The sequence below is a fragment of the Mustelus asterias genome, chromosome 8, assembly GCF_964213995.1.
Source record: "Mustelus asterias chromosome 8, sMusAst1.hap1.1, whole genome shotgun sequence".
Classification (NCBI taxonomy): Eukaryota; Metazoa; Chordata; class Chondrichthyes; order Carcharhiniformes; family Triakidae; genus Mustelus; species Mustelus asterias.
Window position 1 is genome coordinate 78,447,285 of NC_135808.1, and position 18,602 is coordinate 78,465,886.

Sequence of the window (18,602 nt, forward strand, 5' to 3'; positions counted from 1 at the left end):
ACAGAGCAAAAATCCATTGTCAGGCCTCTTGCTATCTCAGTTCTTTGAGACTGTGGCCACAAATATATTTTAAATCACTGCTGTTTTCCAAGTACTTACTCCTCCTGAGAAGTGTTTTTACAGGTGCCTGTAGTCCTCGAGCACTGTGATCATTCTTCTGAACCTAAAACAGTGAGTTTTAAGATGTAGAGCATTGCATTTAAAATAAATCCTGACATCTCTCGATGTAGACCTTTTTTGTTGTCCCAACTGTGATTGTCAAACTCTGCCCAGGCCAGGGAACAGACCATTAGTGGTGGAATATTTGCTCACTCAGCCACAGGACAAGTCGCTCTGCAGACAATTTTGTGATTCAGAAATATGTTTGACCTATTATTATGCAGATGTTTGTATTTCAACAAAGCAGTGCAATCACATTGTGGAAGTTCAAGAGCAGCAGATACATGGGAACACCACCACCTGGAAGTTCCCCTCCAAGCTGATCACCAATCTGAATTGGAAATACATTGCTGTTCTTTCACTGTCACTGGGTCAAAATCCTGGAGTTCCCTCCCTAATAGCACTGTGGGTGCACCTACACTATATGGACTGCAGCGGTTCAAGAAGGCAGCTCACCACCACCTTCTCAAAGGCAGTTGGGGATGGGCAATAAATGCTGTGATACCCACATCCCATGAATGAATTTTTAAAATTACAGTGGTTAGTGAAAGTGATAACAGATTGAGTGCCACAGGTGCGGCCTTTGATAAACAAAACTTAAGCGCAGATCAGAGCGGAGTCTGAGTCTATGGAGTTTTCAAATGCTGAAATGAAAAGAAAATGCTCATTGATACTAAGTCTTGTCATACCAAGAAGTGTTGCGTATAATAATATCTCTAACCATTGAGTAGAAACAGGAATAAACCTGTCTAATAACTTCCTGTAAAGTTGGTTAAATGCAATTGCTGTCATAAAGGCAATAAGCCATAATTGTTCAATACTTTTCATGTATAGATTTGTTTCTCCACCACTTTTCCCTCCTTTCCTCTCCCAAACGTGTGACAGTATTTCCAGGACCATCTGTTTGATCGCCCAACACCTCATGGGCTGATCCTCTCCTAAAAGACACACACACATTTCCCACAGGTGTTGCTGAGTAGCTTTTGGAAACAGAAACCCTGACTGATCTTTACCTTTCTGATCTAGGGCACTGGAGCCTGCACTGAAGTTAGCTAACACACATCAAGGATCAAGTCAGACCTTCTGGGGGCGGCACGATAGCACAGTGGTTAGCACTGCTGCTTCACAACACCAGGGACCCGGGTTTGATTCCCGGCTTGGGTCAGTGTGTGTGGTGTTTGCACATTCTCCCCATGTCTGCGTGGGTTTCCTCCGGGTGCTCCGGTTTCGTCCCACATTATGAAAGACGTGCTGGCTGGTTAGGTGCATTGACCCGAACAGGCGCCGGACTGTGGCGGCTAGGGGAATTTCACAGTAACTTAATTGCAGTGTAAGCCTTACTTGTGACTAATAAATAAACTTTACTTTTACTTTACTTTTCCTAAACGGAACCACTCACTGAATTAACTCACTGAAATGGTCTAAAGCCTTAATATGTTCTTAAAAGCTATTTAAATTTACACATAAAAATTATTTTTCATATATCCTCTATTTTGTAAGAGGAAGTCTAAGATCCTTGCAACTCTGTTACAACTAATATTGTTAAGTGATACTTGAGAAAATATAACAAAAGACATTAATTAAATTGTTTATGGTTAGAAAACCTAATCTATTAACATATTCCTGACGTAATTTACAAGTTTTAGAACACTGAATCTGGAGAGAGGGATGGAAGGCAAATCACATCGTCTACCACAAGTTCCTGTATGGATGCTCCATGTGAATGCTAACAAAACATGTTATGAATTTATCCCCCACATCCCCTTTAAGATTGAGTTTGTAAGGAGTTTAGTGCATGACTCCATGTCTCATGTTCTTTCTTATTTTCTGGTGTAATAGGTATATAAAAACAACAGGAAATGCCACTGTTGACCATCTGTCCAAGTACCTGGCTATGAGGTTAGCCCTAGAAGAGCTCAGGAAAAATGAAGAAGCGAATCCAATGAATGTGGAAACAGTCAGTGAGAAGCAATATACCATTTACATTGCAACGGTGAATGGCCAGTTTACTGTAAGTATCTGAGCTGCTTTTCAGGGGGTGAGTTAGCTGCAGTTTATTTCAGATCAAAAGAAAACGAGTGTTGGGAATACAGAGAAGGTTAGCATTTGAAAGAGAAAGATATGTTACGGTTTCCGTCGTTAGAGAAATTCAAGTTGCATTTCCACAATGAAGAGTGATTGGAGATAATTTTCCTAGACTGAAAAAAATGACACATTCTCATTAAAGTGCACAATCCTGCTTTTTAAATATTGATATTTGCAGTTGACTTTGGTTTAGAATGTGTCTCTCCTGAGACTGTTCCTGTGTACTGATACAGAACCGAAATCATTTTAGCCCTTTCACTTTTGGTTATTTCCCAGTTATACAGGGCTGGCATTGTGATTGAAGTGAAACAAGTCATTCACCCATTCCCAGTGCTATGTAATTACCTGACATCCCATTTCCTCCACAACTCTCAGGGATATTTTGCGTTCAAAGATAACTTAGCTTGCAGTGTCTTAGATGGTCTGCAGCTTGCTTTCCCAGGGAACAGCATGAACAATTTACCAATGTATGTCTTTTAACCCAGGAAAGTAGTCCGCTTAAGATAACGGGGGGCGTTTGTAAGGTCTTTACTCCATTAACAAGGTTGATGTGAACTATTACATCCTGTGTTGATTCCAGATGTTATATCACACTCGAACATCAACATGCAAGTTACAGCCACATTTTCTGTGGTTTGGAGAGATACGTACTGTGGGGCAATTCAACTGAAAAGTGGTTTCCATTCATTTTATATACCACCTGTTTGGCATCTTAACATTACCATAGCACCAGAATGGAACTAAGGGTTGAAAGGATGACTGAAAAGGAATCTCTTGACAGCAAAGAGAGCTCGCAAACGGAGATTTTAGGGGAGTTCCAGAGGCTGTGGGGGTAATAGACTCAGTGGTGTTGTAGTGAGAATGAGAAACACCAGTGTTGGAGAAGCAGAAGGTATGTAAAGAGATTGCATAGCTGGAGGTCACATCACAGAGCTAGGGAGGGTGAGGAGAATGGGATATTTTTTGACAACTCTGATTATCACTAGCCACAGCAAAGCAGTGCCAATGTTTCACATGGCTGCATTTTTTGTGAGCAGTTCCACTTGAGCAATGATGACCCATGCTTGTTATGAGCCTGTTCATTAAAGTTCACCTGGGATCCTCAACAGTCAACGAATGAGCATTGTCTCCAACAATAAGCAGGTTCAAAGGATCACTGAGATTGGGATTTGATTTTGAGATCCTCTGGCTGCTTGCCCATAATGTTTTCAGATATTCAAGTCTTTTTTTTGCAACAATAAGGCGGCATTTCAGAAGGATTTAAGTCGTATTTTGAAAGTAGCACCCATTCTTTTATCTGTTTTGTCAGATGATCTTCACCTCAGAATATTGGGGCGGAGACAGCAGAGACTAATGACAATACTAATAATTTTGGAAGCAGGATTTATACCAAAGAACCAATGGGCAGCAAATGATTTGGAAAGATGAAAGAATAAGTCAAGAGATTGTAGGACAGCTAATAACCAAATAGTGACTCAGTTGAGGGTAAACCTCCAGAATCCTGAACATGAAATGGAAATGTTGACCATTGATTTTCTGGTTGCGCCAACCCCAAGACCTGAAAATCCTACCCGAGGTCAAGGGATCTGTAAATGATTCCTGTGGTAGGCGGGACCAGAAAATTTATCCCGTGGTTTTAATAAGGGCAATAAAAAACTTCAGTTAGTGCTGAGTTAGATGACCACAGTGGAAGCTCTAATATTATGCATTTTACTGCAACTACACATACTGTATAGACTAAAAGGAGTCCTATAAGATTCAGAAACTTCTGACAATTTTCAATCAGTTTTAGTCAAATGTACAACTAATGTCAACAGATATGCTATTATTTGGTTTAGTAAAAGTGACTTGTATGACATTTCAGCAATTGACAGTGATCCTGAGTTTCTGTCACAATTAAAGAAGACTCGCGAAAAAGGTTTTGCGATAGAGGTAACCACACCATATCTGAGTCAGAAAATTTTAGTGTCAGTCTCGATTGCGGAGTGGGACTTAAACTCCATTATTAAAGGAATATTGCACTGTTGGGGACACCACCTTTTGAATGTGACATTAAACTGAGGCTCAGGATCTTTTCTCCAGGTTGGCATAACAGATCCTAGGCATTTGAGACCATGTTTTCCTCATCTAGTATCTTTAGCAGACCTGTTGCTCTGTGAGTGTCCGGCTGAATTCAGCCTCCTATCTATTGGAAATTACTGAATGCATTATTGGGGTCAAGGAAAAAGGAGAGAGGAAAAATTAAAACAGAGGCTGGCACAGTGGTTAGCACTGCTGTCTCACAGCACCAGGGACCTGGGTTCGGCTCCCGCTTGGGTGACTGTCCGTGCGGAGTCTGCACGTTCTCCCCGTATCTGCGTGGGTTTTCTCTGGGTGCTCGGTTTCCTCCAACACTCCAAAGATGTGCAGGTTAGGTTGATTGGACATGCTAAAGTGACCCTAGCGTCAAAGGGATTAATGGTGTAAATGCATGGGGTTGTGGGAATGGGGCCTGGAGGGGGATTGTGGTCAGTACAGACTCGATGGGCTGAATGACCTCCTTCTGTACTGTAGGGATTCTGTAATAAACCCAAGCAGATGGAAGTGCTTTACTACAGTGGCCCTTGTGCCAGTCGCTGATGGGGATTATGACTCTTCATGAAGGATTTGTGAAACTTACTGTTGGTTTTATTTCTTTCCAGTTGCTGAATGGCTCCTTTTCATTGGAGCTCGTTAGTGAGAAATATTGGAAGGTGAACAAACCTATGGAACTTTATTATGCACCAACCAAGGAACACAAATAGGCATTGGTGTGAGATCCATGCCAAATAAATGAAGATTGTGCTTTTGATGGTTGTGACATTTTTTGTCTTCCACACAACAGCAAGCAGTGTTGTGAGATGTTTCATTGAATAAAAACTTGTCACATGTTCAGATTTACGTATCTGTGACTCTACAAGTTCACAACTGAAACACCACAGACTTGGGCAAGAGGACAGTGTCCCAGTGGATTTTCTTATCTGATCATGATATTGTGACCACCGCCTGGAATTCAGGAGATCAAAGTTTGTAGTGTGTTGCTTCTCAGTTTCTTGATTTATGGATTACATCACAGGCAGTAGATATGTGCTTATTTTTTGGTTGCTCTGAATCTCTTGCAAACTATTGGCAAAGGCCTAATTTCATATATGACGGAAAAAAAATTCTTTTTGGAAAATAAAAATAATTTCTTGCAGCCCTGCATTCCCCCGAAAGTATCAATGGATGGTGGAATATGGTACAATAGCAGCCCTCCAATCCTCACTTTAAGTGACCTTTCTTCATATGAGAATTGGGGCATTGAGTGTTGATAGACCAACAATGGAAGAAAGTGAGAACCTCACGATTCCTCCCTTTAACCCAAAGGGCTAAGGCTAATTGTCAGACCCCAAACTGTGTTCTGGCTGTGGATTGAACCTGGGGCCATGTTATATAGTGTATTAATCCACTAAGTTATTGGGAGGGGAAACTAAATATTTAATTTGAAGGCAAGTATCCTTTAAATGTTGCAAAGGTATGGTTTTAAACAAATTTTACTATTCCAAAATGAAGTGCTACAGGATGCCATGGCATTGCAAACACAGAAATATATTTTCAGTGTCTTAAAAAAAAAACATTTTTTCATGTAAAATGTAAAATGGATATTTATGTTGTCAATCAAGTACTGGTAATTGTACTGTGAAACTATACTGTACCTGGGCATCTTCTACTTATTTGTACACTGTTACTTACCATCAAATTGAAATTAAATAATACTGTTTCTTTGCTGGAATAATTGCAGTAATTATTAGAGAGCATAAGGGGGGGGGGGGGGGGAGAGGAGGCAAGCAATTCTAGTATGTTCTTGAATTATTTAAAAGTAAGAATATAGGATTTGAACTTGATGCCATTTGTAGTAGTGCCATGCATTAAATGCTCTTAACCAGCAACAGAAAATGCTGGAAATATTCTGATTGATCATAAACCTGAAATGTTACTTCTGTTTTTCCCTCGGCACAGATGTTGTCAGATCTACTGAGTATTTCTAATGTTTTCTGTTTCGTTTTTGAGATTTTCAGCACCTGGCGTATTCTGCTTCAGTTTTGAAGTTGCTCCAGAAACCGGCTTTAAAATTATCTCAAATTGCACTTCTTAGTTTACAGACTTAATGCAAGTTTAAGGACTGTGTTGTACCTGTAATTTTCAGATATTTCCGACCAGTTTACTTACTCAAAGGTTTTACCCCGGTGTCCTTACTTGCAAGATGGACAAAGGACAAACACAAGGAAAGGTCCAGTAAGTTTATTAATAATAAAACTATTAACCCTTAAATTACCCACATAAAACAAGAGGATACCCCAGATTCAAGTATACTACCTGCAAAGATGGTTTGGTTAAACTGCAGGCTCGATTCTGAGTCCCTCTGGTCAGTCGTCAACGAAGGTGAGTCTCAATGGCAGCTTCTTTCACTGGTCAGTTTTTTTTATATAGCCAATCAAAGTCCAATTGAGTCTCAGCAAGTGAGACATTCCCGATCCAAGCTGACGAGACAGGTTTCCCACTTCCTGTCTTGGGCCTGATCTACATGATCCAAGCTGATTGGAGTAGGCACTGCACCTTCTCCAAGGCTTGATCTCATTTGCATCTTAGCCAAAAGGCCGAGATGCCGCTTTAAAAAAATTGCTTCAACTGGAGCCTCAGTGTAACCTCATGACTTCAAACAAGTGCAGGATCCGGATGGTCAAGGTCACCTCACTCGTCGAGTCTTCGCTGCTGGTGTGCCTGAGATGCAGACCTTTATTCCCCTGCCTGCCTTTCCAGAAACTTCTCTGGCTTCCGCCCAATGAAGTCATGGGAGGGGGTCCCAATATCTAGTGGGTTTCTTGATGTCTGTCTGACAGGGCACAGAGGCCCGCCCCCAGAGTGTCCATTTCCATGGTGTTGCTTACATGCAACCTGTTGCCAGATGAGGTAACTTCAGGAACTCTAGACGACAGAAGGTCTGGCCCAATCTGGGTTTCTAACAATAGGCTGGTGCATTTCAATGGGGTGCAATGATCTCCTGCTGGGTCTCAGAGTGCAATGATCCTTGATGGGTGATTGATGGGCCAGGCCCAGATATGTTCCTGTGTCTTTGTATATTTGACTTTCGTCAAGTCTGGCCTGCCTGAGTTTGACTGTGTTCGATTCTTTAATTTAGGATATCCAATTTAATCAGCCTTAAAACTAGGCCCTGATAATATTACTATAACTGTTTGTGCTCAGAATCTGCTAAAACAGAATTGTGTCATAGTATTTTGTGCATCAGGAAGACCTTTTATAAACTTCAACAGTTCTGTTTACAAACCACCTCAGTAAACGACACAAGCCTCAGTTTTAGCATGCCACAAGTCGGACTTCATTGTGGCCACGAAAGGAATCGAGGCGCCACGTGGCCAAACATCAACATAAAATGAATGAATGAAAATTGGCAACCCTGCTTTCAAAGTGTATGATGTACTTAACATTTCACAGATTTCTAAAGGATTTTTAAAATCAAAATTCCAAATTGAACCATGCAAAAAATGCAACTTTAACTTGGGAAAGGGTCTATCACTTCCTGCCCCTACCCCATCATTATTGTGAGTTATTTGTGCTGTGCTATTATAAGTCTAGATATTGACATTTCCTTTTCTGTTTGGCTGATTTCCTGACATTTCAATAGCTGTTACATTGGTTGCTGATGACTTTGAGAAGCCGTGACTGCAGGTGTTGTTTGCATTTTAAAGAACAAAGAAAATTACAGCACAGGAACAGGCCCTCCAAGCCTGCACTGACCATGCTGCCCGACTGAACTAAAACCCCCTACCCTTCTGGGGACCATATCCCTCTATTCCCATCTCATTCATGTACTTGTCAAGATGCCCCTTAAAAGTCACTACTGTATCTGCTTCAAGTGTTAGCCATGATAACTAAGACTTTTGAGCTAAGTGTTCTGAGTGTAGGGCATAACAGAGAGAAACTGCTACATGCCAGAACAAAGAAGCATTAAACTTTGATATATGTTGCGTACCACTTTATACATGGGGAAACGTAAAACAAAATCCACAATCAAGAAGGAAAATGGGGCATTTGTTCTTAACCATATGCTAATGCATAACTTGCTATTCACTTTTTTGTCTTCTCTTGGTGTTAAACTTGAGTGATTTGGTTCGGCTCAGGAACTCTCCATGTGGTAAATAACTTTTTGTGTGAAGAAAGGGATAAAGCCACAATGTTATAGTATTCTGATACTGACAATCTTTACTGTATCATTCCATCACTTGAAGATGAAAGCTGTAAATATTGGAAGTTGTGTTTTATAATTGGGAAATAATTAGATTTGTCTTCTGTCCTCTTTGAATCTACTGTCTAGAAATATCTAAAGTGGAAACTGGACCTTTTAAAAAGACTATTAGTTTTCCTACATATTTCTGCATTTAATGGAGAGATTACTTCAGATTGTAAAAGAATGATCAATCAGCAAAAATCGTATTTGTAAAACACAGAGGTTTTAGTATAATAGGCTTTATTTAGATTGTCATTGACTTCAGGAAGCGTAGTGGAGAACATGCCCCTGTCTACATCAAAGGGCACAAAGTAGAAATGGTTGAAAGCTTCAAGTTTTTAGGTGTCCAGATCAACAATCTGGCCTGGTCTCTCTCTTCCTCACCCCCCCAGCCCCAGCCCCCGATGCCAAAACTATAGTTAAAGCCCAACCCCGATGCCAAAACTATAGTTAAAGCCCAACCCCGATGCCAAAACTATAGTTAAAGCCCACCAATGCCTCTACTTTTGCAAAGAACTACAAAAACTCGTGAACGTAGCCAATCCATCACGCAAACTCTCCTCCCATTCATTGACTCTATCTACACTTCCCGCTGCCTTGGCAAAACACCCCGGACATGCTTTCTTCCACCTTCTTCCGTCGGGAAAAAGATACAAAAGTCTGAGGTCACATACCAACTGATTCAAAAACAGCTTCTTCCCTGCTGCCATCAGACTTTTGAATAGACTTACCTTGCATTAAGTTGATCTTTCTCTACAGCCTAGCTATGACTGTAACACTACACTCTGCGCACTCTCGTTTCCTTCTCTATGAATGGTATGCTTTGTCTGTATAGCACGCAAGAAACAATTTCACTGTATACTAATACGTGTGACAATAAATCAAATCAAATCTAATCATTTTACCATAGGTGGCTATTCCTTCCACTGCCTGGCCCCTAAGTTCTGGAATTCCTTCCTGAACCCCTCTAACATTCTTCCTTTAAGACACTTCTTCAAATCTACCATCTTATCCAAGCTTTAGGTCACAAGAAATAGGAGCAGGAGAGTCCATATAGCCTGTCGAACCTGCTCGCCGTTCAATATAATCATGGCTAATCTTGGTCTTCGACTCTACTTTGCCACTCACTCCCTTGATTTCCTGAGAATCAAAAAATCTGTCTAACCCAACTTTAAATGTATTCAATGATGGAACATCCACAACCTTCTGGGATAGAGAATTCCAATGATTCACCAGAAATTTCTTCTTTAGTCCTAAATGATTGGCTCATCCTGAGACTGTGCCACTGTGATTTAGATCAGTGGAAAGTATTTCTCAGCATCTGCTAGATAGGTCAAGCCCTTTCGGAAGCATGTGTCTCAATGAGATCAACTTTCATTCTTTTAAACTCCAGAAAATATAGGCCCAATTCATCCTGCCTCTCTCTAAAAGGACAGTGCCCTCATCCTAGGGACCAATCTAGCAAACCTTCCTTGTAATGTCTTTTACTTGCATTTGAGGCGATCAAAATTGCATACTGTACTCTAGATGTGGTCTCAACAAAGCCTTGTACAATTGTAGCCAACATGGCAGTTGCCTCCTTAATTGCTTGTTGTAACTGCATGCTAACATTATGTTCCTTGTATGAGCATAGCCAAGTTTCTCTCAACATCAACATTTAAAAGATTTGCATCTTTCTAAAATATTGTCTTTCTATTTTTACAATGAAAGTGAATAACCTCATTACTTAACCACATTATACCCCATGTGCTATCTTACTGCTAATCATTTAACCGGTCTATGCCTCTCTCTATCTTCTTCACAGCTTATTTTTTCACCTAGCTTTATATAATCGGGAAACTTGTCTATTAATGCAGATTGTAAGTAGCTGAGGTGCCAACACTGTTTCTTGTGGCACTCCATTAGTCACAGCCTGCCAACTTTAAAATGCTCTGTTTATGCTCACTCTGTTTCTTGCCTGTTAACTAATCCTCCATCCATGCTTATATGTCACCCACAATTCCATCAGCCCTTATCTTTGCCATTAGCCTTCTGTGTGGCACCTTATTCATTGCCTTTTGAAAATCCAAGTATACTACTTCCACTGATTCCCCTTCATCTACCGTCACAAAACTCTAATAAATTCGTCAAACAGGATTTCCATTTCGTAAAACTGTGTTGACTTGTTCTAGTCATACTATGTTTTTCTGAGCGCAAGTCCTAATTTACTTATGTAGTTCTGAGTCAACCTTTGTTTGAAAATACCCCTGTGAATTGCCTTGAAGTTTTACACCCTTAAATGTGCTGATGTAAATGCAAGTTGTTGTTGTTTTCAGTATCCAGTTTGGGATTGGCAAAAAGGTGACAATCATAAACTAGACTGAGGAGGACATAATTGAATCTTTTCAATGACATAAAAAGTTAAAGTTGCTCTCTTTTGGGTATGACATCACAATTTGAGGGGGGAAAAAGTGACCTGGAAGTTTCCAGTCACAATTCAACTTTTATACATCTGCTTTACATTATAAATGCTGTGGAGAAATCCAGTTTAAGGTTGCACCTGGAAATTTACATTACCTGTCCTTCTGGTAATTCATTCTGTGCAAAATGGCAGCCGAGCAGACAGAATGTAAGCTTCCATATAAATGAGCAAACAGAAAAAGCAACCTGTTGGACCAGCATTTGCGTAGACTTCTTCCAAATGGTATGGCTTTCTCAGGTATAACTGGAATGTGGCTAATAATCTCAAGCATGGCATTATTTAGGCCATCATCTATACTCCGTTGAAACCTCGAGGTGAGTTGAATGTGAAGTGACTCTGTTCTATATTGATAAAATGCTGTTTTCCTCGTAGTTTACTCGATTAATTTACCTGATACTGTAATTAAGTCTACATATTTTCTGATCGGGTTGTCTCTGTAGTGGATTATTTTCTGAACAAGAGGACAGTCTGTGTTGAATGAGTTTATCTGAACATTGGACATTTTCTCTTCCACTATCCTAAATTTTAAGAAATTTAACTCCATTTCCTCAGACATCATGAATTTATAATACACTGGATCTCACTTCTTCTCTGGCACCAGTGGCTTTGGCTGGTATTCTGATTGTTCATCTGCATGAATCTTATTTCTGCTTGACATTTGTCTCCAGCTTATCCTGTACCTTAAGTACTCAGTTTTAAATTAATGCTGAGAAATTATATTTTGCTTTTCCTGTACTATTTTCTTGTCTCAACATGAAAGCACAACTCCCTATTGACTGTCCCATTCCTCATCCACAATCCATGATGTAAACTTTGAGCACAATGCCACACTGTTGTTACAGAGATAGGGCTGAGGGCATACAGAGGTTAGGATGCACGTACAGACACAAGGGGACGGTTGCTAAAATAGGGATAGGTTGATAAATGAAAAGATGCTTGAGCCAGATGATGGATTTTAAACATTTTTCATTTTAACCTTTCAGTTCAAAATAACTACTATTGCTCATTAGATTAGGCTTCTGGATGCATGTTTTTTCTCCCATCTACTTCCAACATTCCGGGCCAAGGAGAGGGGTTGCACAAAACCTCACCCACAGTTTCACAGCTGTTTCCAAAGACTTGGAAATTTGGATTAGGAAAGAAGCCTCAAAGACAGACAGACAGCGGAAGAAATCAGAAAATGGAGAAACAGATGCTGAAAAACACTTGGGAGAGAGAGAATACCAGACGCAAACAGAAATAGTCCACAAGAGGCAAACCGAGACAGGTACATTTTGCTACACAGATGCAGAAAGAAAAAATGGTGCACACATACTGACAACAACAGATAAGGGACATGAGCATCAGAAATACAAGGTCAAAGAAATGGCAACACAAGGTTAAGAGATCATGACAAAGACATTTGGCTAGAGCATAACAAGGAGACACAAAGAAAATAAACTAGGGCAAAATTAAAGAGATGGTGTAGATGTGGTGTGAATGTTGAGCCACCCCCCCCCCCCCCCCCATTACTGCTAAGAAATCCTGTACTAGCATTTGGAGCCTCTTCAAATGTATGTCTTACCGTAAGTTAGTGGATTGGGTCAATGCGAGTTGTATTGTCAAGATTATATGTAGGAGCTTCAGATGCACCCACGCAGCAAACTGCGCCTGGCAAATGACAAACAGAAGTGGGTCCTCTGGCAAAAAGAATTAAATATGGACCTGGTATCAAGCTAAAAGTCATAACATTTACTAACTCATCAAATAGCTGTGCCACAGCAAAGGAATTTGGTGTTAGTGAAAAAGTGGTGCAAGAATGGAAAAAGGAATCTGCCCTGAAGATGCCCAAGGCCGCTGCCCTCGACTCGAAATGTATGCCCAAGCTATCAGGAGGTGCGTCAATGCCAGATTCATCAGCTGCACTCAGGACAGCCCCGAACGTCACCCAAACACAATGCAACGCCATCCGCGCTCTCAAGACCAACCGCAACATCGTCATCAAACCAGCAGACAAAGGAAGGGCCACTGTCATACTGAACAGAATAGATTACTACAAAGAAGTGTACCGACAACTGAACAACGAGGAACACTACTGACAGTTATCCGCAGATCCAACCAAAGAACACACCTGTCAACTCAACAGACTGATCAAGACCTTTGATCCGGACCTTCAGAGCACCCTCCGTGCTCTCATCCCACGTACTCCCCGCGTTGGCTATCTCTACTGCCTCCCAGAGATACACAAGGCCAACATACCTGGCCATCCCATCATATCAGGTAATGGGACCCTGTGTGTGAACCTCTCCGGCTACGTCGAGAGCATCCTGAAACCCATTGTACAAAGAATCCCTAGCTTCTGTCGCGACACTACAGACTTCCTACAGAAACTCAACACATATGGAGCAGTTGAACCAGGAGCACTCCTTGTCACAATGGATGTCTCGGCACTCTCACCAGCATCCCCCACGACGACGGCATTGCTGCAACTGCCTGAGTACTCAATGCCGACAACTGCCAATCTCCAAATGCAATTCTACAACTCATCTGCTTCATCCTGGACCACAACGTCTTCACCTTCAACAACCAGTTCTTCATCCAGACACATGGAACAGCCATGGGGACCAATATGCCAACATCTTCATGCACAGGTTTGAACAAGACCTCTGCTGTTTGTGATTTATATAAATGATCTGGAAGAAGGAGTAACTGGGGTGATCAGTAAGTTTGCGGACGACACAAAACTGGCAGGACTTGCAGATAGTGAGGAACATTGTCAGAGGCTACAGAGGGATATAGATGGGGCGGCACGGTAGCACAGTGGTTAGCACTGCTGCTTCACAGCTCCAGGGTCCTGGGTTCGATTCTCGGCTCAGCTCACTGTCTGTGTGGAGTTTGCACATTCTCCTCGTGTCTGCGTGGGTTTCCTCCGGGTGCTCCGGTTTCCTCCCACAGTCCAAAGATGTGCGGGTTAGGTTGATTGGCCAGGTTAAAAATTGCCCCTGAGATTCGTGGATTAGCGGGTAAATATGTGGGGGTAGGGCCTGGGTGGGATTGTGGTCGGTGCAGACTCGATGGGCCGAATGGCCTCCTTCTGCACTGTAGGGTTTCTATGTTCTATGTTTCTAGATAGGCTGGAAATTTGGGCAAGGAAATGGCAGATGGAGTTCAATCCTGATAAATGCGAAGTGATGCATTTTGGTGGGAATAATGTAGGGAGGAGCTACACGATTAATGGAAGAACCATAAAGGGTGTGCAAGTCCACAGATCTTTGAAGGTGACGTCACTGGTGGAGAAGGTGGTGAAGAAGGCATATGGCATGCTTGCCTTTATAGGACGGGGCATAGAGTACAAGAGTTGGGGTCTGATGTTGCAGATGTATAGAACGTTGGTTCGGCCGCATTTGGAATACTGCGTCCAGTTCTGGTCGCCACACTACCAGAAGGACGTGGAGGCTTTGGAGAGAGTACAGAGGAGGTTTACCAGGATGTTGCCTGGTATGGAGGGGCTTGGTTATGAGGAGAGATTGGGGAAACTGGGGCTGTTCTCCTTGGAAAGACGGAGGATGAGGGGAGACTTAATAGAGGTGTATAAAATTATGAAAGGCATAGATAGGGTGAACGGTGGGAAGCTTTTCCCCGGGTCGGTGGTGACGTTCACGAGGGGTCATAGGTTCAAGGTGAAGGGGGGGAGGTTTAACACAGATATCAGAAGGACATATTTTACACAGAGGGTCGTGGGGGCCTGGAATGTGTTGCCGGGAAAGGTGGTGGAGGCGGACACACTGGGAACGTTTAAGACTTATCTAGACAGCTATATGAACGGAATGGGAATGGAGGGATACAAAAGAGTGGTCTAGTTTGGACCAGGGAACGGCGCGGGCTAATTGTTCCTTGTTTCTCGTTTCAAGGCTTCATTCTATGATCATCTTGCTGGTGCCAGTACAGAGCGAGACTGCGGATAGTTGGAAACCTGTCTCGAGGGCAGGGAATTCATATGGTGTTCGTGGAAGTGGAAATGAATAGGGTTGGGAAGCATTTTCCGATCAGGGCCAGTGTGATCTCCTGGACTCGTTTCGATCGCCTCAGGGGGTCGGAGAGGAATTTCCCAGATTTTTTTTCTCCATATTGGCCCTGGGGTTTTCACTCTGGGTTTTCGCCTCTCCCTGGAGATCACATGGTCTGGAATTGGGGGGTGGGGGTGAGTTAATAGGTTGTGATGAACAAAGCATCGTAGCTGTGAGGGACAGCTCGGTGGATAGGATATTGGTATGTAGATAGGCTGGAAAATTGGGCGGGGATCCTGGATTCAGGATTCAATCCTGGACCAGGGAGCGGCGCGGGCTTGGAGGGCCGAAGGGCCTGTTCCTGTGCTGTATTGTTCTTTGTTCTTCACTGCACAGGACCTTCAACCGATGCTATACACTAGATACAGCGATGACATTTTCTTCTTCAGATTCATGGCGAACAATCACTGAAACAACTATATGATGACATCAACAAGTTCCATCCCACCATCAGGCTCACCATGGACTACTCTCCGGAATCGGTTGCATTCTTGGACACACGCATCTCCATCAAGGACGGTCACCTCAGCACTTCACTGTACCGCAAGCCCACGGATAACCTCACGATGCTCCAGCTTCCACCCTAAACACGTTAAAGAAGCCATCCCCTATGGACAAGTCCCCCGTATACACAGGATCTGCTCAGATGAGGAGGAACACAACAGACACCTACAGATGCTGAAAGACGCCCTCATAAGAACAGGATATGGTGCTCGACTCATCGATTGACAGTCCCAACGCACCATAGTGAAAAACTGCACCGACCTCCTCAGAAGACAAACACGGGACACGGCGGACAGAGTATCCTTCGTTGTCCAGTACTTCCCCAGAGCAGAGAAGCTACGACATCTTCTCCGGAGCCTTCAACATGTCATTGAAGACGACGAACATCTCGCCAAGGCCATCCCCACACCCCCACTTCTTGCCTTCAAACAACTGCACAACCTCAAACAGACCATTGTCCGCAGCAAACTACCCAGCCTTCACGAGAACAGTGATCACGACACCACACAACCCTGCCACAGCAATCTCTGCAAGACGTGCCAGATCTTCGCACGGATGCCATCATCTCACGTGAGAACACCATCCACCAGGTACACGGTACATACTCTTGCAACGCGGCCAACGTTGTCTACCAGATACGCTGCAGGAAAGGATGTCCTGAGGCATGGTACATTGGAGAGACCGTGCAGACGCTACGACAACAGATGAATGAACACTGCTCGACAATCACCAGGCAGGAGTGTTCTCTTCCTGTTGGGGAACACTTCAGCAGTCACGGACATTTAGCCTCTGATCTTCGGGTAAGTGTTCTCCAAGGCGGCCTTCACGACACACGACAACGCAGAATCGCTGAGCAGAAACTGATAGCCAAGTTCCGCACACATGAGGACGGCTTCAACCAGGATCTTGGGTTCATGTCACACTATCTGTAACCCCCACGACTTGCCTGGACTTGCAAAATCTCACTAACTGCCCTGGCTGGAGTCAATACACATCACTTTAACTTGTGCTTAACCCTCTCTCCACTCACATTGTCTGTACCTTTAAGACTTGATTACCTGTAAAGACTTGCATTCCCAACATTATCTTGTAAATTGAGTTTGTGTCTATATATGCCCTGTTTATGAACACAACTCCTCACTCACCTGAAGGAGCGACACTCCGAAAGCTTGTGCTAACATATAAACCTGTTGGACTTTAACCTGGTGTTGTGAGACTTCTTACTGTGCTTACCCCAGTCCAACGCCAACATCTCCACATCAAGACCAAATACACAGGGTTTGAACCACTGTGTACACTCCTGCCTCTGGGAAACCCACGCTGATTTAATTTGAATTACTGGGTGTTTTTTCTCCCCTCACATTTCAAAATGATAACCATCTACACCAATACCAACGGCTCACATTTTATACTTGGCCCCTGCTTTTGGTAGCATTTTTCAAAGCGATCTATGGTATATGCACATCACTGTCAAAGAGGAAAGAAAATTACTCCAACATATAAAGCAAAAGATTTGAAACGGCTTATATTTCTACCCATCCAAATGATAATTAAGGTGGACAAAAAATACAATAACGAGTCATTTTAATGCCACAGATAAATATGAAAATATATTAATGAAATATTTGAAGTAGGTTTTCAGGAACTCAACTTCCCAATGCAACTCAGTGATGCCATTCCTGCTTAATAAAAGTAGATAACTCAGAAATGCAAGACATGTAAACTATTCCGATATGGATTTTGCATTGGGATCATTCTATTTGTCATTAACTTCAAGTAATCTTTAATTCAAAACAATTTAGCTTAATATTCATAGAACAGTACAGCATAGGAACAGACCCTTCGGTCCATGATGTTGTGCCGAACATGACGCCAAATTAAACTAATTCCTTCAGCTTGTCCTTGGTCCATATCCCTCTATTCTTTCCATATTAATGAGCTTATCTAAAAGCCCCTTAAACGCCTTTATTGTATCTGCCTCCACCACCACCCTGTCAGCATGTTCCAGACACCTACCACATACTATGTAAAATAACTTGCCCTTCACATCTCCTTTGAACTTTCCCCCTCTCACCTTAAGTGCATGTCCCCTAGTATTAGACATATCAACTCTGGGAAAAAGATTCTGACTGTCAACCCTATCTATGCTCGTCATCATTTTCTAGACTTCTATCAGGTCTAATTCATATATTTATACTTTGCTTTCAGTTTAGCTCCCAAAAGAGGACCCATTGATTATTCTTTTTTGGAATGAATAGTGACACTCTGGGGATTGGGTATTTCAGTAATTCTGGATGTCAGGTTTTGATTCAATATACAGATGGAGAATAGGAACTACCTCCCCATTTTTCAGCTCCACGTGAGAAGGATCACTCACATTTACCCTTACAACAAACTGCAATGAAAAATGGCCACTGAAAGGACTGAACTCCAGACAAAGTAGATGACTGAGATGGAAAAGCTGGATGCAGTAGCAGCTATTCTAGGATCAAATCTGAGGTGCATTATTGAAACAATCTTTGACCCACCTGTTCCAGGGCTGCTAACCAAGTGCATAAACACTGCCATTCATACCAAGATACTTTATTCTATGACTCTATGTACATCCCTGACTTAAATTGGTTCCATAGCTTCACCAGTGAAATGTTTTTATTTCTGTGAGTGAGGCTGACAAATAATTTCCAAATGATAAAGAACAAATTAAAACTCATGGGGTTAAATTTGATAGCCTTTGAAAATGAGTGCAGGGACCACGATGCATGATTAACCCACATGGATTGATTGCAATGCAGGCACAGTTGCACTCTGACTTTGCACTGCCTGCTTATTTCTATGATTTTGATGTTCAGCCAAATGCTGATTGGCTGGATGTAATCAGCTGGGAGTCAATATCATGAACGGCTAGCACCACAGCTAGCCTGCACTTCTCAAAAGGGGCGGTATGTTGTGGCTGCAGCAATTGCTGGCAATCATGCAGGAAGTGAATCTATTTTGGGAAATATTGCACATTGCCATAATGGGGGAGAAAGCAGTTTCCAATATT

The 18,602-nt window shown here is 42.3% G+C and overlaps 1 protein-coding gene across 8 annotated transcripts in view; it reads left to right on the forward strand.

Annotated features, from left to right (window-relative positions):
- rnf2 (ring finger protein 2) overlaps nucleotides 1-6,214 on the forward strand; it is a 51,377-nt gene extending 45,163 nt beyond the window's left edge. For 6 of the 8 annotated variants that reach the window (XM_078219357.1, XM_078219355.1, XM_078219361.1 and 3 more), the window contains 2 exons: nucleotides 1,999-2,170; nucleotides 4,926-6,214. In XM_078219357.1, the coding sequence (XP_078075483.1) occupies nucleotides 1,999-2,170; nucleotides 4,926-5,027 (274 nt within the window). In that variant the 3' untranslated portion in view covers nucleotides 5,028-6,214. Of the gene's footprint in view, nucleotides 1-1,998; nucleotides 2,252-4,925 lie in introns of those variants that run through there. The other 2 variants (XM_078219356.1, XM_078219360.1) reach the window with 2 other exon arrangements.
- The last annotated feature ends 12,388 nt before the right edge of the window (nucleotides 6,215-18,602 follow it).